Below are 24,257 nucleotides of genomic sequence, written 5' to 3'. Positions count from 1 at the left end.
AAAACCCAATCTAGTCCTCTACTGTTCAAGCCTGCAGTTGTATGTATACATAAAAGTTATACATATTTAACTCTCTGTCATATACAACTCCAAGCATCTCAGGGCCAGAAATATTCATATCATCTCTTATGGTCCACTCTTAGTCCCAAAGATAACTGCCTGGCACACAGTAGTTTTTCCTAATGTTCAGAATATTACTATTTTATGACTTAGACATGTGTATGAAGCAAAGTTACTAAATCAGATACTTATTCCTGCAATACAACACTAAATATTTCTGATTAAGGAGACAATGTAAGTATGCTTTAGTGCAATACTTGGGGTGATTTTGCCACTAGGAAACATCTGGCAACGTATGACATTTCTGCCTGGCCAGGGGTGTTGCTAGACATCATACAATACACAGGACAGCCCTCACAACAAAGAAGTATGTGGTCCAAAGTATCAATTCTCTCATATAAGAAAGTAAGATCAAAATGCTATTTTTAAGCAATGTAAATCAACTTTCTTAAAAGCAATGTAGATACAAAACATCTACATTGCTTAAAAATATCATTTTGATATTACTTTTAAAGGGCTTCCCTGGTGGTTCAGACAGTAAAAAATCTGCCTGCAATGAGACCTGGATTTGATCACTGGGTTGGGAAGATCCTCGGGAAGGGAGCATGGCAGCCAACTTCAGTATTCATGCTTGGAGAATCCCCATGGACAGAGGAGTCTGGCAGGCTACAGTCCATGGGGTTGCAAAGAGTCGAACACGACTGAGCAACTAAGCACACAAATATTTTATAAGAGGAATTAAACAAATCTGATCTTGAATCATTTAGCTTGATATAACTGTTTTTTTTTTTTTGCAATCAATCATAAGTGGTTGGGATGAAATGGAAAGACCATCATCATGGACTCAGTACTTTGATTTGAATTCCAGTTTTGCTATGTGTTTCTGGACCCAAGAGGTGGGTAAAGATCAACTTGGCTTTCTAGCACACAAAGATACCTACATCTCCTGTTCCCACCCACATACTACTGCCACACTATTCTTTTCAAAACACCATTTTGTTAAGGATATTCCAACACTCAGAAACCTCCGTCTAGATTTCAGAGATCATCTACAGTATGGGCTCCAATCCAAAGATTCAACTTTCTTCAGTTCAGTTCAATCTCTCAGTCGTGACTCTTTGTGATCCCATGGACTGCAGCACGCCAGGCTTCCCTGTCCATCACCAACTCCTGGAGCCTACTCAAACTCATGTCCATCGTGTCGGTGATGCCATCCAACCATCTCATCCTCTGTCGTCCCCTTCTCCTGCCCTCAATCTTTCCCAGCATCAGGGTCTTTTCCAATGAGTTGGTTCTTCACATCAGGTGGCCAAAGTATTGGAGTTTTGGCTTCACCATCAGTCCTTCCAATGAATATTCAGGACTGATTTCCTTTAGGATTGACTGGTTGGATTTCCTTGCAGTCCAAGGGACTCTCAAGAGTCTTCTCCAACACCACAGTTCAAAAACATCAATTCTTCGGCGGTCAACTTTCTTTATAGTCCAACTCTCACATCCATACATGACTACTCGAAAAATCATAGCTTTGACTAGACAGAGCTTTGTTGGTAAAGTAATGTCTCTGCACTTTAATATGCTGTCTAGGTTGGTCACAGCTTTTCTTCCAAGGAACAAGTGTCTTTTAATTTCATAGCTGCAGTCACCACCTGCAGTTATTTTGGAGCCCAAAAAAATAAAGTCTCTCTCTCTTTCCATTGTTTCCCCATCTATCTGCTCTGAAGTGATGGGACTGGATGCCATGATCTTAGTTTTCTGTATGTTGAGTTTTAAGCCAACTTTCTTACCTGTTCCCTAACAAACTTCTATCTTCACAGGCTTTGCTTCACCCTACTCAAATGAGTAAGATGAAGAACTGTACAAAAAAGATCTTCACGACCAAGATAATCATGATGGTATGATCACTCACCTAGAGCCAGACATCCTGGAATGTGAAGTCAAGTGAGCCTTAGAAAGTACCACTACGAACAAAGCTAGTGGAGGTGATGGAATTCCAGTTGAGCTATTTCAAATCCTGAAAGATGATGCTGTGAAAGTGCTGCACTCAATATGCCAGCAAATTTAGAAAACTCAGCAGTGGCCACAGCACTGGAAAAGGTCTGTTTTCATTCCAATCCCAAAGAAAGGCAATGCCAAAGAATGCTCAAACTACTGCACAATTGCACTCAACTCACACGCTAGTAAAGTAATGCTCAAAATTCACCAAGCCAGGCTTCAGCAATACGTGAACCGTGAACTTCCAGATGTTCAAGCTGGTTTTAAAAAGGCAGAGGAACCAGAGATCAAATTGCCAACATCTGCTGGATCATCGAAAAAGCAAGAGAGTTCCAGAGAAACATCTATTTCTGCTTTATTGACTATGCCAAAGCCTTTGACTGTGTGGATCACAATAAACTGTGGAAAATTCTGAAAGAGATGGAAATACCAGACCACCTGACCTACCTCTTGAGAAACCTATATGCAGGTCAGGAAGCAACAGTTAGAACTGGACATGGAACAACAGACTGATTCCAAATAAGAAAAGGGGCATGTCAAGGCTGTATCCTGTCACCCTGCTTATTTAACTTATATGCAGAGTACATCATGAGAAACTCTGGGCTGGAAGCAGCACAAGCTGGAATCAAGATTGGTGGGAGAAATATCAATAACATCACATATGCAGATGACACCACCCTTATGGCAGAAAGTGAAGAGGAATAAAAAGGCTCTTGATGAAAGTGAAAGAGGAGAGTGAAAAAGTTGGCTTAAAGCTCAACATTCAGAAAACGAAGATCATGGCATCTGGTCCCAACACTTCATGGGAAATAGATGGGGAAACAGTGGAAACAGTGTCAGACTTTATTTTTGGGGGCTCCAAAATCACTGCAGATGGTGACTGCAGCCATGAAATTAAATATGCTTACTCTTTGGAAGGAAAGTTATGACCAACCTAGATAGCATATTGAAAAGCAGAGACATTACTTTTCCAACAAAGGTCCGTCTAGTCAAGGCTATAATTTTTCCAGTGGTCATGTATGGATGTGAGAGTTGGACTGTGAAGAAAGCTGAGCACCGAAGAATTGATGCTTTTGAACTGTGGTGTTGGAGAAGACTCTTGAGAGTCCCTTGGACTGCAAGGAGATCCAGCCAGTCCATTCTGAAGGACATCAGCCCTGGGTGTTCTTTGGAAGGAATGATGCTAAAGCTGAAGCTCCAGTACTTTGGCCACCTCATGTGAAGAGTTGACTCACTGGAAAAGACTGATGCTGGGAGGGACTGGGGACAGGAGGAGAAAGGGATGACAGAGGATGAGATGGCTGGATGGCATCACTGACTCGATGGACGTGAGTTTCAGTGAACTCCGGGAGTTGTTGATGGACAGGGAGGCCTGGCGTGCTGTGATTCATGGGGTCGCAAAGAGTCGGACACGACTGAGTGACTGAACTGAACTCAAATGAGGCACTCATTCTTTTCCCTGCACTTTTTGATTCAGAAAGAACAGCAAGACATACCCTTTGATCTATCTGTACCCATTGTTGGAAGCTGGTAAAGAATCTGCCTGCAACGCGGGAGACCTGGGTTCGATCCCTGGTCTGTATAGTTCATGCGGTCACAAAGAGTCAGACAGAACTGAGTGACTTTCACTTTCACTTTCTCACATTCAAGTGCATATAAATTTTTTTTAAGAACTCACACTGCTGGTTTTACAGAAAATCAAATTCTGTTCTCATAATGTTTCCAAGTTAAACTCCAAGCACTTGAAAGCTTAGTATAAAGCCACAATCAGTCATTTAAACAAACATTTATGTGGTAGCTACCACTGGTCAGGCATGGTGCTAAACAGGAATCCAAAGATAAATTAAGACAAAACTGAATGATTGTACCTAACACAGTACTTGTTAGCTCTCTCACTCATAGGCAGTACTACCATCGAAATCTATAGCACCTATTCATCAAGTTCCAAACCTCCAGATTCAGGTTTCTAGGATTCATCTTTCTTGGGAGGATTTTGTTTTTTCAATCCTCTCCAGATCAGCCCGAGCGAAAAATAACCAATGGTAAACAAGAGTTTCACTATGACAAGTCAATGAAAAACCCATTATCTTCCTCCTAGGGGGGAAATTAGCAGGTTCACTCAAAAGATAGTCACATCCTAAAACTATTAATTTACTCTTTCTATATCTACTAGTTATTAATAGAGACATACAATATAATCTCTATAATTGTAAAATACAGCACTAATTAGGCACTAAATGCATATACTTAAAACCTCCTCACTAACTTGATAGCATCTATTAAATTCCATTCCTCAAGTTTATCAGACTCACAGGTTATTTGTGGAGTTAGCCTGGCTCACCCCTTGCTTCTAATTCATACTTTTCAAACAAAACAACCCTTAACAGCCACACATGGTTGGGTACTTTCTGACTCTCTCACAGACAGATGAGCAGAAGTTCCTGAATGGAGTAGTGGAGGGTTGTGTGTGGGAGGAATCTCCTTCTAGTAAACTGTTAGAAGTGGGATATGGTTTGACTCATCCTCATGAATTCTAAACCTCTAAATTTTAACTAAACACTATTTCTCTATTTCTAAGTATTTGCATAAACTTCATGGTATTGCATTATCTTGCTTATCTATTATTTTTCACATTTCAAGAAGATATAATCACTTTTTATTTTCCTCCCTATAGTTCTTTAATATTGTCAAGAAATTGCAATTTTACTCCAGAATTTGAACCTTTTCCAAGATTAACGCAAACTGTATATTTTGCATTTTGTGTCTTCCTCTTAAATAATCTAGTTTGTACCTAAAGGCGTCTACATCCTCCATTAGATTCCCAAATGAAAGATCACAGAGGATGTGATTTTTGAGTAAACAGAACACGCAAAATAAGAACTTGTATTACTAAAAGACTTCAAACCTAAATGTTTTTACAAGTTCACTTTTGTTACTAAACTATCATAACAGGAGTCAACATGCCCAGTGCCTTGGCTAGCACAAGTCATTATCATAATGAATTTGTTGCTGTTTTACTGTTTAATTGCTAAACTGTATTCAACTCTTTTGTGACCCCCATGGACTGTAGCACACCAGGCTCCTCTATCCATGGGATTTTCCAGGCAAGAATACTGGAGTGGGTTGCCATTTCCTTCTCTAGGTGATCTCCCAACCCAGGCGTCGAACCCACGTCTCCTGCATTGGCAGGATTATTTACCACTGAGCAATCTGGGAAGACCATTATTAGGAATAGTAGATTATTATTAACATAACTCAATGCATTTACATTAAGACATTATTTAATGCTATTTACTATCTAAATTAATTTTTTAATCATGTCAAAATTAAACAAATTTACTGATATATAGATATGCTCCCAACAGAAGGCAAGAAGGCAGGGATCTGGGAGAAAACGAGCCTTTTTGGGCTCCCTGGGCATCAGCACCAGCCAGGTACTTCAGGAAGTCTGGCACAGGGATCTGTGTGCAGAGTAGTCCTAAAAATGAGACTGAGGAGAGCAAGCAACATCAGTGACCCAGAAGGCTCACAGAATGTGAACTCCAAGCTTTAGAATTCTTTATCTGGTATCCTTGGAAAATTTAGCTGTTTGGATCCCTCCCCCCAACAAAAAAAGACTACAGATGACAGTAATATCTTTTTGATCCACCTCCTAATGAAAATAAAAATAAATGAATGGGAGTTAATTAAACTTAAAAGCTTTTGTAGCAAAGGAGACCATAAACAAAAAGACAACCCACAGAATAGGAGAAAATATTTGCAAATGAAGTAACCAACAAGGGATTAACCTCTAAAGATACAAACAACTTACGTACCTCAATAAAACAAACAAACAAACAAAAACCAAACAACTCAATCAAAAAAATGGGTTGGGGAGGGGTGGGCAAGAGAAGATTAAACAGACATTTCTCCAAAGACATACAGATGGCCAAAAAGCACACAAAAAGATGCTCAATATGACTAATTACTAGAGGTATGCGAATCAAAACTACTATGAGGTATCACCTCACACTAGTCAGAATGGTCATCATCAAAAGATCTACCAACAATAAATGCTGGAGAGGGTGTGGAGAAAAGGGAACCTTCCTACACTGTGGGTGGGAATATAAATTGGTACAACCATTATGGAAAACAGTATGGAGGCTCCTTAAAAAAAATACAGAACTACCACATGATTCAGCAATCCCACTATGGGTATACTATGGGCATATATTCAGAGAAACCGTAATTTGAAAAGACACAGGCACCCCAAAGTTCACTGCAGCACAATTCACAAGAGCCGAGACATGGAAGTGACCTAAATATCCATCACGTTGTATTATGATCCCTACTCTGTGTGATCACAGACTATTGAAACTGACTTCAATTAGTAGGATTTATCACCAGGATTTTTTAATTATAAAATCAACTTATGTTCATAACAGAAAACTGAGAAATCATAAAATATACAAAGAAGTATAAAATCTTTTATCCTACCAAAGAGACAATTTTGAAGCTGATTTTTGATATAAGACACTGTATCTTGACGGTATTTTAATTAATTCATGGGAGAGTACAGTTTCAATACTGCCATTATGCAGGCTACATGTGAAATTCCTTACTGTTAACTGGCATTGGGGGCATGCAAGTCATGCAAAAAATTTAGTCTCATTATTTTCAGCTTCACCTAGTTTCAACTTATCATTGACAATCAGATTGATTCAATTTAATATAACTGAACTCACAAGATTCTGAGAGTCTGTTTTGGATACACAAAGATGAATATGATACCGTTCTCTCTGCTTAAAATGCTCACAATCTAGACAAGACAGACCAAAGAGGAGGTTATGATGTTACACGTGCTCTAAAAAGAAACATAAACAGTAGTAGGTAACATTGAAGAGGAAGTAAACTAAGTGGGAAATTTAGAATTTCAGAGAGAAAAAAGAAGATACTCTATACAGAACAAACATTAAAAGGTAATAGGCCTGAATGTTCATGAAATTTCCTGACAACAGCAAGTAAATCTAGGAAAAAGGTGAACTGGACTTACACTGCTGAGAGCTTCAAATATCTTCCTAACCCATTTTTATTCACTAGGCATAAAAATGACTTTAGACAGTTTTCAAAACTGAAACCTACCCTCAACAGGAAAAGAATTTGCCATTACTAAGGATATGCAAAGAAATGTGCCACAAATTTATAAAAACTCCATGATGCTTAAATATCTCTCCCACATTTAAGCTTAGCACTTTGTCTTGAAGGTTATCTTATGTTCCCAAAAGACTACAATATTTTAATCACAGAAATACAACTTAAAAGAACACTTAGAAGTAATCAAATTCAACTTTTACCTCTTTCTAACATCCCTTGCCACAGGACAATTAACTTTTACTGCTAAACGTTACACTTTTTAAAGGCAGTTCATACTGTCTAGGAACAGCTCCACTAGAACATTTTCCTTCTATTAATTAAATATTTGCTTACCTCTAATATATACCTTGGCCACCTAATGTGAAGAGTCAACTCATTGAAAAAGACCCTGATGCTGGGAAACACTGAAGGCAGGAGGGAAAGGGGATGACAGAGGATGAGAGAGTTGGATGGTATCACTGACTCAACAGACATGAGTTTGAGCAAACTCTGGGAGATGGTGAAGGACAGGGAAGCCTGGCATACCACAATCCATGGGTTCGCAAAGAGTCGGACACAAACGAGCAACTGAACAACAATGTATACCTATTGTCCTAGTGATGATCTCCAGAGTTATACAGAACAAATCTTAAAAAATCAATCTATCTACAGGTTAAACAAATCAAGATAAAATGTTATTTATCAGGCATGATTTTAAGGCTTGGTATAAATCCCAATGAACTATATTAGCTGTGCGACTTCGAGTTTAATTTCCTTACTTGTAAGAGGACAAGTAAGATAACATGACACCTTCTTATCAATATGACAGAGATAAACTGAAGACACAACAACAAATGAAATAAACCAGACACTAAAAGATAAATTCTACATGATTCCACTTCCATGTGGTACCCACAGTAGTCAAATCCATAGACAGACTGTAGAATGGTGGTGGTGGTGAGGGGCTGGAGGCAGGGTGAATATGGGAATGAGGAGTTACTGTTTATACAAAATTTCAATTTGTAAAGAAAGTTCTAGAGAAGGATAGTGGAGATGACCTCACAACAACATAAATGTGTTTAATATGCCACTGAACTATACACTTAGAAGTGATTAAAATGGTGAAGTTTTTGTTTTGTATATTTTACCCTAATTTTAAAAAAAAGGGGGACAAATACAATTACAATTCAAAACAGATTAAATGATTTAACATGTGTAAAATGCCTTGGTATAAAGAACATGCTCAAACAATAATGACTGTAATGTATTTTACCAATCACGTGGCCCTTCTTGGTCAAATTCAATTTTTTAAGAAAGCAAGAAAATGCATCACTATGTCTAACTGTTCTAACATTGGGCTGCTCACACATACAGGCTCTAAGAATTTGTTCCATTGAAGAAAAAAGAAAATATAAAGTCATGTTAGAATGACTGGGAAACCAGAGTTAAGAAGGGAATAAAATGGTCATCTGGTGTATAACTTCTGATTCAATTAAAACACACACAAACCATGTTACTTTAAAATAACATCTCCTTGGTACAGAAGAATCCAGAAGACAAAACTTTAAGATTTTAATCAGTGAGCCACTGCCAAATCATAAGTGGTGGCAAGTATACAAATTAAATTGCTTTATAAACCTGGGCTCATCATATCAAATTACAAATTCTACCGACAGTCTCCTACAAAAAGCATACGTAAAACAAAATGGTCAGGTAATAAAGTCCATTCTCAAAAGTGAAGGGCTATGAGAAAAAAAATACAGTAAGTAAAAACTACATACCTATCGATCGCTGAGCTGGGGAAAGTTTATCAATAAAATTTATTGATGAGCAGTCTGAGTGAAAGTGCCTTCATAAACTTAAAACTGATTTAAAGTAAAGCAAATTTAATAGGATATGAGGAACAATTTAGTTTTCCAATCTCAAAAACTTTTAAGGGGACCTCCCTGGTGGCACAGTGGATAAGAATCCACTTGCCAATGCACGGGACATAGGTTCAATCCCTGGTCCTGGAAGATTCCACCTGCCAAAGAACAACTAAGAAATGAAAGCACAGAGACACTAAAACTAAATTTAATTAAAAATGTTAACTAATTATAAAACTAATGATGATATTACAGGAACTGACTACAGGCCAATAGGCCAAAGAAAAATATGAATGATGTTACTTACCTAATACAAATTCCATACAAAGAAAAGATGTAATAGTGATGATCTAAAAACATTAAGAGCACATTTGATGATATTAAAGATGGGAAACTGGTATTGTAGTTATGTTTAAAAAGAGTCCATATCTTCTACTATAATATTTAGTAATTAAATGATATGATGCTTGAGATGAAATTTACTTCAAAACAGTCCAAAAGGTGGAGGTTTTAATGCTACAGATGAAACAAGAATGGCATGAGCTGGTAAGTGTTAAAGATAAGTGATAAGTAAAGGTTCGTTTCATTGTTCATTCTACTTTTGTACATGTTTAAATTTTTCAAGTTCACTGCAAAGACAGGCCAGTGTAGAATTAAAATAAAATGGTGATGATGATGACAAAGCTAACACTTATATTTTTAATCTGTACCAAGAACTTGTAAATGCTTTGCAGATATTTAATTATATATGGCTGGTATAATAATTAACTCTACAAACAATGAAGAGTCTCAAGCACAGACAGTAAGTGGTTGACAAGGGTGGGGCTACAGTCTGACTCCTGGGGCTCTAAAGGCCACTTCAGCACAAGAATAATGAGTACCAAAAGAGGTCATCAGATAAAGAAATAAAAAATGTACCTAGGGCTCAGGTTGTTAAAAGATAAATGATCAAACAAATTAGGTGGAATATAGAACAGCTAAAGGTGAATAACAGTACAAATCTATGAAGAGTAACATTAAAAAAAATACAGATAATTAGAATTAGGTAAAGGCTTCCCAGGTGGCACAGTGGTAAAGAATCAGCCTGCCAAGCAGGAAACACAAGAGCTGTGGATCCAATCCCTGGGTCAGGAAGAGCCCCTGGAGGAGGAAATGGAAAACCACTCCAGTTTTCTTGCCTAGAAAATTTCATGGACAGAGGAGCCTGGCAGACTACAGTCCATGGGGACGCGAAGAGGTGGACATGACTAAGCATGCACACACACAACGGTTGAAAATGTTTAAATACAGTCAGAGTATCTGTGTTCCAATCCTAGTTTGTCCATATATTTGAGTGACTATAAGCAAGTTATTTAATCTAAGCTTTAATTTCTTCACCTGTAAAATGGGGATTAATAATAGAATGATCATACTGGGTTATTAAAAAGATGAATTACAGTATATAAAGTGCTTAGTATAGTATCCATCATGTGTTAATGTAATAAATAATTGTTAGCAATTATTAAAAATAAAAGAACAATAAAAATCACATTGACAGATGTCTTCTTTCACTGCTTATACCCAACATGATACTGGGTGTTCTAGTTTCAGGGCATTTAGGCAGGAAAATGAAATAAAAGGTATCCAGCCTGGGAAAAGAGAAGTTAAATTACCTCCAGCAGCAGATAACATAATTTTATATATAAAAAATTATGGATTTTTATCATTTTATTTTTATGGATATAAAAAACTATGGATTCACACCAAAAAACAAACTATCACAGCTAATAAACAACCTCAGTAAGATTGCAAGAGACAATGACATCAATACACAGAAATCAACTGTACTTCTATACAGCAGTAATGAGTCCAAAAATGAAATTAAGAAAAACAATTCCATTTACAGTGACATCAAAAAAAGAATAAAATGACTGAGATAAAATTAACAAAAGGAACATAACACTTCTACACTGAAAATTTTTTAAAAGTTGAAAAAAACTAAAAATCAATATTGTTAAGATCTCAATAGTTAAAATCCCAAATTTACCTACAGGTTTAACATAATCCCTATCAAAATTCCAGTGGTTTTTTTCCTGAGATTTACAAGTTGATCCTAAAATTCATATGAAAATACAAAAGTCCCTGAAGAGCCAAAACAATCTTGAAATAAACAAAATCAGAAGACTCACACTTTCCAATTTCAAATCTATAGTAATTATGGCTGTGTAGTACTGGAATAAGGATAGTCATAGATAGATTAACAGAATAGAATTGAGAGTCCAGAAATAAGCCCATACATTTATAAGCAACTGAATTTTGACAAAGGTGTGATGACAATTTAATGGGAACAGAAAAGTCTTCTCAACAAATGGGACAGAGACGACTGGATGTCCACATGCAAAATGAATTGTCGGACCCCTACCTCACACCATATAAAAACTCAGAACGAAGGCTCCCCTGGTGGTCCAGTGGTTAAGAATTCACCTTGCAATGTATGGGACACTGATTCAATCCCTGGTCCACAAAGATCCCACATGCTGTTGGGCAACTAAGCCCGTGAATTGCAACTACTGAGGCCAAGTGTTGCAACTACTGAAGCCTACACACCATAGAGCTTGTGGCCTGCAACGAGAGACCACCTCAATGAGAAGCCCACACACCACAACCAGAGAAAGCCCGCACGCAGCAATGAAGACCCAGCACAGCCAAAAATAATTTAAAAATTTAAAAACTCAGAATGAATGTGAGTATTGGTAAGAATGTGGAAAAACTGGAACCTTTGTGTAATGCTGGTTGGAATGCAGAATGGCTTAGCTGCTGTAGAAAACAATACAGTGGCTCCTCAAAAAATTAAACGTAGAATTACCATTTGATCAAAAAACTCCACTTCTGGTTATGAATCCACAAGAAATGAAAGCAAGGACTTGCACAGATTATTTGTAGGCCCACATTCATAGCAGCATTTTTCACAACAGCCAAGAAATGGAAGCAATGCAAGCATCCACCAAAAGATGAATGGATAAAGAAGCTGTGTTATATACACAGAATGTATTATTCAGCCTTAAAAACAGAAGGAAGCCCTATCATATGCTACAACATGGATGAACCTTAAGAAAATTATGCTCCATGAAATAAGCTTGTCACAAAGGAACAAATTCTTCATGATTCCACTTATAGGCATCTAATGTAGCTAAACTCACAGAAATAAAGTACATAGGACAGTACTTGCCAGGAGCTGGGGGTTCTGGGGGTAAGGAGTTGCTGTTCTGTGAGTGTCAAGTTTCAGTCACGCAGGATGGGAGGGTTCTGGGGATCTGTTGCACAGAAGCAATGTGTATGCAGCTGACAGTACTAAACTACAAACTTGGAATTGTTGGGAGGCTAAATTGAGGGAAATTGAAGTCCAAATTGAGTCAAGGTGATAGCAAGCTGAAAGGCAGCTTGAAACAAGGTTAGCTCTACTCTTCTAAATAATGGAAAATAACTGAAATTGTATCACCAAATTACTGCTGTTGATCCAAAATATTATGGAAGGGTCAAAAGCCTGAATAAGAGGAAATATTAGAATTTCTAAAGCGAAAAGGAAGCAATGTTTAGAAATTCCAGACAGATTGATTCCTTGCAAAATTCAAAATTATGTTAAACAAAATGTAAAGTTAGAAAAGGTAAAAGCCAGAAGATTCATCATGCACAAGTGAAACCAAATTAACTGCAATTTCTATTTTGATAAGTTCACTTAACTGTAGGTAAGAACTCTGTAGGCACCATACAGCTTAATTACAGCAAGACATTTGGCAGAATCTTTCATAATATCCATACAGGCAAAATGGCATATAGGCTTGATAAGAAGAAATAGTACTAACAGTTATTGAATAACCACAATGTATGTTGACTAATGATGTTAATCTGGAGGAAGTCTAGTCGCACTGCATACTTCAGAGCCCTTTATTCTATAATTTTAGTATTTTCATCAACAACCTGAATGAAGACCCATTAAGTACTCCTATGAAGTATCAGTGAGTGAGTGAGTGAGTGAAGTCACTCAGTCCCGTCCGACTCTTTGAGACCCCATGGACTATATCATACCAGGCTCCTCTGTCCCTGGGATTTTCCAGGCAAGGGTACTGGAGTGGGTTGCCATTTCCTTCTCCAGAGGATCCTCCAGACCCAGGGATCGAACTCGGATCTCCCACATTGCAGGCAGACGCTTTACCGTCTGAGCCACTACCGAAGCCATGAAAATGACCAAAAAAATTGGAAGGAATAGGTAATATTAAATGCCTAAATCAAGACTAACAAAATACAAAAACTTAATATTTAAGCTAAAAAAAACAGTTACAGAAAACCAGGGTTAGGAAGACTTGGTTTAACTACCTATGTATAAAAATATAGAGTGTAATTGAAACTACTGGCTCATATTGAGCATAAGTAACAGAAGTCAAAACTGTTAATGAAATACCTGGTTCCAAATAACAGCATTTAGCTCATGCAAAATATATCCACCACACGCTGGTCAAATATCATCTAAAATTCCAAGTTCAGTTCTGGATAACACATGTAATGACAAGGAACAACTACAATTTATTAATAGAAAAATGACTATGGTTGAAAGAGCAGAGAATTACATTAAGTTAGGAATGATTAAAGGGCTTTCTAGGTGGCTCAGTATTAAAGAATCCACCTGGCAGGCAGGAGAAGCAGCTTTGCTCCCTGGGTCAGAAAGATCCCCTGCAGAAGGAAATGGCAACCCACTCCAGTATTTCTGCCTAGAGAATCCCATGGACAGAGAAGGCTGGTGGGCTACAATCCATGGGATTGCAAAAGAGTCGGATATGACTTAGGAGCTAAAGAACAAGAAGGAAACAAACAGGTTGTTTTACTCTGGAGATTAGAGTGCTCAGTGTGTGGTAGGGAGGAGTCAGTAGGGTTATGATGGTAGTATTCAAATAATATAAGGCGCTGTTCAGGTGGAAAAGGAATTACACTTGGAGAAAGCAAAATAAAGTGGGACAACAGAAGCTATGATGTCATAAAGACCTGGATTCAAATCCTGGCTCCATCATTTACTGTCTGCTATTTGATGCTTAGAGAGTGATTAAGTTTCCTTACCTGGAAAATGATACCTACCTCATAAATGGATAAAAAATTAAATGCAATTAAGTGTAAAATTGTTCATACGTTGCCTGGCATTGCATGACACACTGGGATACACAATAATGTAAGTTTCCTTCTCTAGATTTTTCTGAGTTGTTCTATAAGAGTAATTTTCAAACTAATAATTACCATTAATGGGTCACCAAATCAGCTCAGTGAATTGTAACCAGCATTTTTACCCTAAAGAAACAGAAAATCGTAGCACTTTAACATATATACTAAGTATAGTTTTGTGAAACTGTTTCAATTATTCACATACATGTGTGTACTAAACTGTGGTATAAAATGTATTTATCAGGAAGATGGATCTAAAAAGAGTGAAAGTCACTGCTAAAAGTACAGTGGGTTTGTGTGTTGTGTGTGTGACTCAGTCATGTCCGACTCTTTGCAACCCCATGGACTGCAGCCCACCAGGCTCCTCTGTCCATGGGATTCTCCAGTCAAGAATACCTGAGTGGTCTGCCAGTTCCGTCTCCACTAAGTAGTAGTATACTGGTTACTAAATGTGTTCTACAGAAACTAGTTCCTTGGGAGCTCAAATAAGTTTAGGAGACAAAACATACCACTTAAGAGATTTACTATGTTCAACACATACTAGCATATCAAAAAAGTTCAGCATAAAAGAAAACTTTTTCGTTGTTGTTGAACCTTTTCCCCAGATATATCTGATCTCAGACCAACAATTATTTTTTCACACAATATCTACTAACACCTTCAGGAGTGGCATTTTGTGGTATACATTTGGGGGAAAAAAAATTTCCCTAAATGAAAGAGAAAGAAATGTGTATGTTACAGAAAGTAGATTTTTAGTTTGCTAAGAAAAACTCCTGATTTAAAATCTTCCTCTTGCTGCTAACACCCACCACCCTTTATAACTTAATACTTTATACACATACTCCAAAAACACTTTAAACATGATTTTCAAACCTTTAATTCACACAAATCTTTTCAGAAAAAGGGTAGGACATCTATAACATTAAGCCATGTAACCAGGAACCAACTGGCCAAAAGAAACTTCTGGCATAGTATTTTAAAAGACTTGCTTTACTTGAACAAACCCTATGCTCAGAAACCAAAGCAGCGAAAGACTTAATCAGCCTCTCAAAGCAGAGTTAATGTGTTCTAAGAATATGTAATCTAAAATGGGGGATGAGTGCAGCTAATCCTCGTTATTATTAAGAGCATCGTTCTCATCATCACTTGGAAGAGGCATGCAATGGTATTTAGATGATTCTCACTTCTTTTAAAGTGTATACATACCTAGGATTCCTTTGTGAAGACATGACTTCACACTAATATGAAAACTGTCACTACCACAGTCAGTTCTAATTATATTTGGTATCACTTGGCAGTATAATAAAGGCCTGACATCATATATTCAAGAGTATCTCTGTATTTCAAACCTTTTTAATCAAGAGTTACAAATATCTCTGACTCTGCTCTGGCAGTTGTCAGAGCATAAAATGCCCCTCACTCCTCAGGCTCCACCTCTCCTCAAAGTTTTCCCAACTACCTTAGACCATTATTTCCTTCCCAATTTCTCAGCACTCCCGGTACTTTCGGTCCTTATCAATCTTTTAAGCAATTCACAATGTATTTCCCAGCCTATTTCTTATTTTGTTGTTCAGTCGCCAAGTCGGGTCTGACTCTTCGCAACCTTATCCTAACAAGACTGTGACTGCCTTAATGAACAGGGATCAAATTTAAGAATCTCCCACAAGATCCTGGAAGCACTCACTAAATAAATATTTCTTGATATTAACAACTTGGCTTAAGAGTAATAGCAGCTAGTGTCAGAGAGCTTATATACCAGACCCATGCTAAAAGGATACATGGATTACCTCACATGATCTTCACAAGGCTATAGGATAAAGAACTATTATTTTCTTCATCAAATAAGGGGAGGAAAGTGCGGCTCAGAGTAACTTGCCCAAGGTCGTACAGCTGTGAGTAGCAGAGCCAGGGCCTGAATCCAGGCAAAGCTCTCAACTATATCAGGACATTCAGTAAAGTTGCAGCCCTGCAAAACCAGAGTCTATGAAGGATTTCAATTTCACTAAGTTAGAAGTTTCAATTTCAACAAAGAACAGAGATACTTTAGCTAAAAGATGAAAACTTAAAAAAAAAAGACAGATTAAGAATTTCCCATAGATATTTTTATGCAATTGCCATAAAACACGAAAGAAACTGCCTCTCATGTCCTCTCTATATATGGAAGTGACATTATGCCGCGGGTCACAATTTTATCGAGTAGCTTGTGACAATACAATTCAGTTCACATTTTTAAATAGGGCTCTTTTTCTCTGCCTCTAGCATGACATGGAAATGAAAGATGGAAAACTGTCACTTCACACCTTAGGAAAACGCCAAGCCTAATTCTTGTTTAAAAAATGAGAGTCAGGGCTCTTGTTCCACCGCTGACTCTTACACAAAGCGGCACCATCCTCTGCCCTCTTCACACAAAGCAAGCTTCATCCCACTACCCAAGGGGGAGTGCTGATTCACACGGTCTCCCCATCGCCGCCAGAAATGTACCCAACTCCCACTGGTCCAAAACGCTGACCACTGCGCGGACTTCGATTACCCTGGTCTGCTCCCCGCACCGGGTGACACCTCATCAAGCAGAACCCCTCCCCGACACCCAAAATACCCAGGCCAGCATCCGAAAGCCAGGATTTCACACAAAGCAAGATCCCTTCCTACAGAGCAGTTTCCCATCTCCGACTCCTCCCACGGCGAGCAGCCTTTCCTAGGCTGTGCCAGTCCCCAGACCCCAACGGGGCCCAAAGCCCAGAGGGTCCCCCAACACAGGAGAACTAGCTACAAACCCTGTTCCTCTCGCAAGCCCCGAACCCCCAACTCTCGCTGACCTTACCGCTGCCAAAACAAGAAAACCACGAGTCAGAGAGCGGACCCCGCTACACAAAGCGAGGTGTCTTACCGGGGGACCCCCGTCCCCGCCCAGCCCCGGCCCGGAGCCCCGCGCTCACCAGCTCTCCTCCTCCTCCTCCCAGCCTGACAGGCGCTCCAGCTCCTCGGGCCGCAGCGGCTCCACCTCGTCCAGCAAGCCGCCCTCGCCCGCTGCCAGCAAGGAGGTGGCGTCCCGCAGCTCCTCGCTACTCGTCCGCCTCGGGCCCGACCCGGCCCCGCTGCCCGATTTGGCGCTGAGGCCCAAGGGGAAGCCCCGAGGAGACGCCGTGCCGGAGGAGGGAGTGGACGCTCCGGCCCGAACCGGGCTGCCGGGCCCGAAGGAGCCGGCGCCCTGCACGGCCCCGGAGCGGCTCCTCAGCTGCTCGTTCTGCTTCTCCAGCATCTTCACCAGCTCCTGCAGCTTCCGCACCTCCTGGTCCGCGTTCACGTCGGAGTTAACGTCCTCCATCCCGGCCCCGCTGCCTCTGCCGCCCGCCACCCGTTCGGACTCACAGCGACAGGCAAAGAGCCGCAGGAAAGAGGCGCCGCCGCCGCCGCTCACTCTAGCCGAGGCGCCGGCATATAGCAGGGCCAGGCCCCACCGCCTGTGTCCCTCCTGCTCCGGTTCCCAAGCGTCGCCGGACCCAGCCGAGCCGCCTCATCTGCGCCGGCTCCAGGATTGGGGGAGGCGGCGCCAATATCCGGCCTCGGCAGCCATCTTCCCTCCGTCCCTCCGCCCCTTCAGCCCGGCCCAGTGGGTGACCTCAGAGCGTCGTGGGTGGACCGGCCGCCGACCGGCGCTAGGAACCCTTCTCAGATCTCGCGGAGGGGCGTGGCCATGGGCGAGGCTGGTGGGGCGGGGCCGCGTGGGGCGGGCCTTACGCCGGAAGGGGCGTGTCCGGAGCGTTGGCGGAGGCGGGTCACTGCTTTGCTGGATGAGACGAGCGATTCCGGGCGCAGGCGGGGCACGAGGGGAGTGTGGACTAGGCAGCCGGTGGGACTAAGATTGCAAGTCGAGACTCTTAGCCCCACCAATTGGCGTTGGTTGAACACCCGCCTGTGGGTCCAGCGTCCGATCCTGTTCTCCAAGGGGTTCTCTGGTGGGCGCTGAGCCTGGCCCCATGGAAAGAGTTTTACTTCGTGTGTTTAGCAAATATTTAGTCGATGCCTTCTTGAAATAGGGGATTGTCGGGTCTGGCAGGAGCCGCAGACCGTCTGCGACCCGTTTCTTCTGAAAATGAGAAAGCCAAATCTCAAATGGTTAAGAGACGTCTAAAAAAGAATAACCATAAATTGTTGAGTGCTTACTACGGAGAGACACTGTGCATTAAAGACATTATCTAGAACAATTTTCCCGACTTCACTGCTGTTTTCAGCACACTCAAAGAAGCAGGGATAGAAAACTGCTCCTTTCTCAACTTTGTCTGTTAGTCGATGCATAATTTCTTCTTTGTATTGTTTTCTGAAAAGCTTTTCCACATTGTGTCTTGCCTTTAAAAGGTTGTGTATTGAAAGTACTTAATAAACATGTTGACGAATACTGATAAACGCTGAGAGAAGTATGACTAAAAATTTGTCTTCGGTGGCACCCGTTTGTAATTTGTCCCAGGTGGCGCAGTGTTAAAGAATCTGCCTGCCAATTCAGGAGACACAAGCGGCCTGGGTTCGACCCCTGGAGATCCCCTGGAGAAGGAAATGGCAACCCACTCTGGTATTCTTGCTCGGGAATCCCGTGGACAGGGGAGCCTGGTGGGCTACAGTCCATGGGGTCACAAAGAGTCGGAGATGAATGAGACACACACACATACTCTGTTTTGATCACATTCAGTGCTCTTGAGACCTCGGTTGTGAACTATGGTTTGTGTTTGCAGCTTTCCTCTAATTGCCTCCTCCACCCTTTGCTAATAATGGCCCAGTCCTGCTACACCTGGGTGTGGACTCACATGCCCTGTCATACTTGCTTCTACCCTTGAGTCCTCCTGCGCTGTATTTCCCTTATACTGAATATTCCACCTGCCAAGTCTGATTCTTTTCTTAAAACTCCTGCTCACCCATTTAGGAAACCTTTTCCTGACAATTCCAAGAAGATCTAGTTGTTCTGTTTACTGTAGCATTGCTGTTGTTCAGTTGCTAAGTCATGTCTGACTTTCTGTGACCCCGTGGACTGTAGCATGGCAGGCCTCACTGTCTTCAGTATCTCCTAGAGCTTGCTCAAACTCATGTACATTGATCAGCATTACCTGATCAATAATTTTCAACAGGTATTTGCACTTTTGAAAAATTTGCTTCTTTTTCTAAGTCACTTTCAATTCTTTTTGTCTTTGTACCTGATGAGAAGGGACCATTCATTTTAGTTTTCCAGGTCTAGTAAAGTGCCTGACACAGTGGACATTCAATATTTGGCTTGTTGAAAGTTATGAGGAATGTAAATTCTGACAGGTCAAGGACCAGATAGATGTTTATTCATAGCCAAAAAAAAAAAAAAGCATTGAGTATTTTTAAAGTTTGCTAACTATAAACAAGTAGAATATTTTCCTAGCTATGCACACCCAGTCAAAGAATGTCTTTGCATCACAGTAACTGTGAAGCAGTATATATTACCTGTATAATGCACATGTAAATATCATTGCTATCCCTGGCACATCTGAATTAGTCTCCAGAGGGTTAAACATCATGGTTGCTTTACATAGAGCACTTTCACTTGCATTTAATGGTTTGCAAAATAGATCTCAACCAGCCAGGTTCTGTAACAAGAGCATTCCAAATATATTCCTTGCAAAGAATAATAGTTCATATAACATTATGAAGTTCATGGGGCAATGTGAAGGAATGAATGGGTCATCAAAAGACTGGTTGGCAGATTCTAGCTATACCATAAATATGGTGCAAGTGTGCTAACTAAGTTGCTCCAGTCACTCCAACTCTTTGCGACCCTACCATAGCCCACCAGGCTCCTCTGTCTTTGGGGTTCTCCAGGCAAGAATACTGGAGTGGGTTGCCATTTTCTTCTCCAGGGAATCTTCCCGATTCAGGGATCAAACCCACATCTCTCATTGGCAGGTCGGCTCTTTACCAATAGCACCACCTACTTGACCTTAACCTCTGGCCTTATTTTCAAAATATGTTTGAATACTTCCTTGCACCGCCACTAGTACAACTCTAGTTTAAGCTGCTATCTTTTCTTGTGGTTCTCTCTTAATGAATTGTTCCACATTGCTGCTTACAATCTGTGATGCACATAGTAACCAGATGATCCTTTGTTTAAGTCAGACCAGGCCACTTCTTTGCTGGGGATCCTCTACTTGATTCTTAACATACTTAAAAATCTCAGGTCCTTTCCTTTTCCTGTAAGATTGGATACTTGGCTACTTCTTCAGGTATCTCATTGAGTACCCTATTCTTCCCTTCTATCACTCTAGTCCAACCACACTGGCCTTTCTGATGTTCTTCAAACATGCCATGCAGATCTCTACTTTAGGGACTTTGCACTTGCTATTCCCTCTATCCAGGGTCAATTCTTCTTCCACACTGTCACATTACTAATCTCCCTTCATTCAGGTCTCAGCTCAAATATAACCACCTAAGTTCACTATCTTCATTATTATGACCCTCACAAAACAGCATCCTTACCGTTTCCTACCCTCTTAACCTTTTAATTTTTCCTCGGATACATCATCTATTTCTTCCTTTAGTTTGTTGCCTATCTCTCCCCAGCAGAATATGAACTGGGTGAAAACAGGATTCACTGATGCCTGGTGCCAAGAACAGTGCCTACTATATGGTGGATGTTAATAAATGTTGAATGAATGGATGGACTTAGGTCAAGTGGATTTCAGATAAATGTATTTGTTATGTCTCAGATCATTAAGGTGGAGATTCCTAATAACGTTGAATGGTTGATTTTCTTAATTATATTTCCTCTTCCAAAAGAGCAGCATGTCATACACATATGTCATCTTCAACATGTCCTGAACGCCAACAGCCCTTACAAATTGCTGAGGAGAGAAAATCTTAGGTTTTCACTGAGAAGTATGAGGATAAGAATATTACATTCCATCCTAAAACTATCTTTCTCTTCCAGGTTAACTGCAATACTGTCTTCTCTAGTGATTCTGAATTGTTAGAGCATATTTTTAAAGTCACTCTAAAAGTGACCTCATGTAAGTATGAGGTGTAAAGCTGGGAGGTGTCTGTAGTATGCATCACATTTAGCCCAACTAGCTCTTCAAGTGTTGTCCTTTATGATAAGCTTGCTTTGTTCCTGAATGAAGGAGTTGCTTCTTTTCTAAGCAGGTGTGGCCCCTTCCAAAACTTGCTTCTACTTGCATGTTAGTTCTTGGCGAAACTCCTAACAAAGTGGAAAATATTACAAACCACCAAAAGTATTTAAGGAAAAACTATTACTCAATGGTTTAAAGATATTTAGCAGTCCTAAAATCCTAAACCAATATGTGTATGTGTATGTATGAGCATATGCCCAAAAGGAGTTTAGAAATTACTGGGAACTTACAGAAATATTTGCATTTGTTTTAAAAATGCTCAAATTCTTTGAAGAAACCTTGTCTATTTAGCACATCCATTTTGTCATCACAGGCACACACTGGGCTAGTCATTTCCTAGATGTTTTCTCGCACCTAATCCTCACCAGCATTTTCCCCTGAGATCTACCTCCTTCTGGTCTATCTTGGGGCCTTTTCTTTACCACCTTGACACATACTACTTAAAGAAGGAATCTCAGGAACTTTAAAAGGCTATGCATATAAGAGATTCTGAATTGAAATCTTGGGAACAAAAAGAAGAGGAGCCCAGGATTTGGACCTAAAATTTTTCCAGTCAACATTGATTAGGCCTTACAGTTATGGGATGCCTCAAAAGTGGCCATGATGTCAGGCATCACTTCCTTAAGAAGGTCCTCTGGTCAAGAGTGGCCCCCTATCTCACTGTTGGGGGCATGTATTATATTGATGTAAAGATGGGAAGGCCCATGATGAGGGCAGAGGTGAACAGACTCTTATAGTCTTCGGAGGCTATTGTCTGAGCCCCAAATGAAACATTACTTAATCTCCCACCCTTTTGTGGCAGCAAAAGGGAAGAGAAGATTTTAAATAAAATTTATTATTTCTTCCTTTTTTTAAGTAGTATATCAGCAGAACAGTGAAGCTGGAAAAGAAGACTGTGAATCACTTCTGAATATCAATGATGTTCTAGGGAACCTACCATTCAAGGATAGGAGAAAACTTTAAGAATCATCCAAATCTCCAAGTTGATACAAGCCCCAGTTATCTGTCTAGGATTTAAAATAGGTTGTTCTGAGGACTAACTTAGAGATGCTAGAGAGATAGTAGACTGTGAATAAAGGGCTGGATTAGGCTTAAATAAATTAAGCTGTCTAGACATTTATACAGTTACTCTTCTATCTAAGAAGTTGAAAGAATTCTATTCCTAAGTCTTTGGGATACTCCTGGAATATTACAGACTGACAGACATAATCAACTATTCAATTTACTGAAGCACATCTAGAAATTTCCTTTGTTATCCATCATCACCCTTATATAAACAAAGTTATATGTACCCTGGAAGTGTAATTCTGTAAATATCTAGGTCTTTCTGGATTAACCCAATAATAGTGACTAACAAGGGGCTTTCCTGGCAGACCAGAGGCTAAGACTCCATGCTTCCATTCCTGGGGTTGTTAGTTCAATCCCTGGTCAGAGAAGTTCCATATGCCACAAGATGTGGCCCAAAAAACTCCCTGAAAACAGAACAACAATAAATAGTAGCTAACAATTATTGACCACTTTTATGATACATAATAATTCATTTAAAACTCACAATTGTCCTTTGAGGCAGCAGCCATTAGTATCATCATCTCTGTTTTGCAAATGAAGAAACCAAGACAAAAATGTTAAATAACTTCCCAGAAGTAGTAGAGCTGGTGTTGAACCCAGGTGGTCTGACTTTAGAATCTGCACTCAAATCTCCCATAGTTCATGACCAAGATGAGTTCTCCATTAATTTCCTTCCAAGAATTTTGACACCTCAGTCAGCTACCATCTGGAGTGGGGACTGGGAACAAGGGTTATTGCTTTCGTGATACCCAACAACTTGATCCTCTTGCTGTAAGAGCATGTTTGCCAGTTTTGCAGTCTCAGAGACTCTGGGACTCGACACATGGAAACAATCTGTTCCTTAAGAGAGGGAAGTAATTCCTCCATCTCTTGTTCAGAATACTTCCTAGTAGGCCATTCACTCTGATAGTATTGGGCTTCCCTTGTGGCTTAGTTGGTAAAGGATCTGCCTGCGATGCGGGAGACCTGGGTTCAGTCCCTGGGTTGGGAAGATCGCCTGGAGAAGGGAAAGGCTACCCACTCCAGTATGCTGTCCTAGAGCATTCCATGGACTGTATAGTCCTTGGGGTTGAAAAGAGTTGGACATGACTAAGCGACTTTCACTTCACTTTTTCTGATAGTACTCCAGATACTTGAGAAGCAGGAGGAAGGGTCCTGAAGACCATGTCCCTCCTGCCCCCAGTCAGCACTTAGATGAAGCTTCAGCATCTGAGCTTCTTACCCGAAAGAAAGACTGGTAGACTAGTCCAGTTCTTTAGGAGTTTTATGGGGAAGAAGCTGACAGAGGGAGTCTTTTACCCAGAGCAGTAATACCACCACAATCAACAAAGCATGAAGATTTAAAGGCCAGAATTTAATGGGAAGAGTCCTAGGCCTATACATGAGAGAAGGAAAATTTGAACAGGTCCTGAAATAAGGGAAACGAGTTCAGTTCAGTTCAGTTCAATCACTCAGTCATGTCCGACTCTTTGCGACCCCATGAATCGCAGGACTCCAGGCCTCCCTGTCCATCATCACGCAGTTAGCAAAAGACAAAGTATAAAGCAAAGGAAACACATGAGAGCAGGAGGCGTGGCCTCAACAGTACATGAGACGGTGAGTTTCCACTAAAATTAAGTGTTTGCAGGCTTAGTAGCCGGTTGTGTGGGAGGAAGAGTTGCATTTAAAGGGCCAGTGATGCTGTTGCCTGGCTGGGTTGTGTGTTTCTAGCCTTGGGACACATTGGTAACCAGATATGCTGGACCAGGGCCCGCTCTACAGAGTCCCTGATGCACAAGAGTCCACTATTGTGCCGATCTGTAAACAGATTCCATCTCCCCAAAGTTCCCTGAAACCA

General features: G+C 40.4%; 1 protein-coding gene across 2 annotated transcripts in view; it reads right to left on the bottom strand.

Annotated features, from left to right (window-relative positions):
* Nucleotides 1–17,812, bottom strand: part of SLAIN2 (SLAIN motif family member 2) — a 72,171-nt gene extending 54,359 nt beyond the window's left edge. For both annotated transcript variants that reach the window (XM_052641691.1, XM_052641692.1), the window contains exon 1: nucleotides 17,153–17,812. In XM_052641691.1, coding sequence (XP_052497651.1) covers nucleotides 17,153–17,541 — 389 coding nt within the window. In that variant the 5' untranslated portion in view covers nucleotides 17,542–17,812. The remainder of the gene's footprint in view (nucleotides 1–17,152) is intronic.
* Nucleotides 17,813–24,257: the final 6,445 nt, after the last annotated feature.

This window comes from Budorcas taxicolor, chromosome 6 (genome assembly GCF_023091745.1).
Source record: "Budorcas taxicolor isolate Tak-1 chromosome 6, Takin1.1, whole genome shotgun sequence".
NCBI lineage: Eukaryota > Metazoa > Chordata > Mammalia > Artiodactyla > Bovidae > Budorcas > Budorcas taxicolor.
This window is presented reverse-complemented; position numbering and strand designations above follow the sequence as displayed.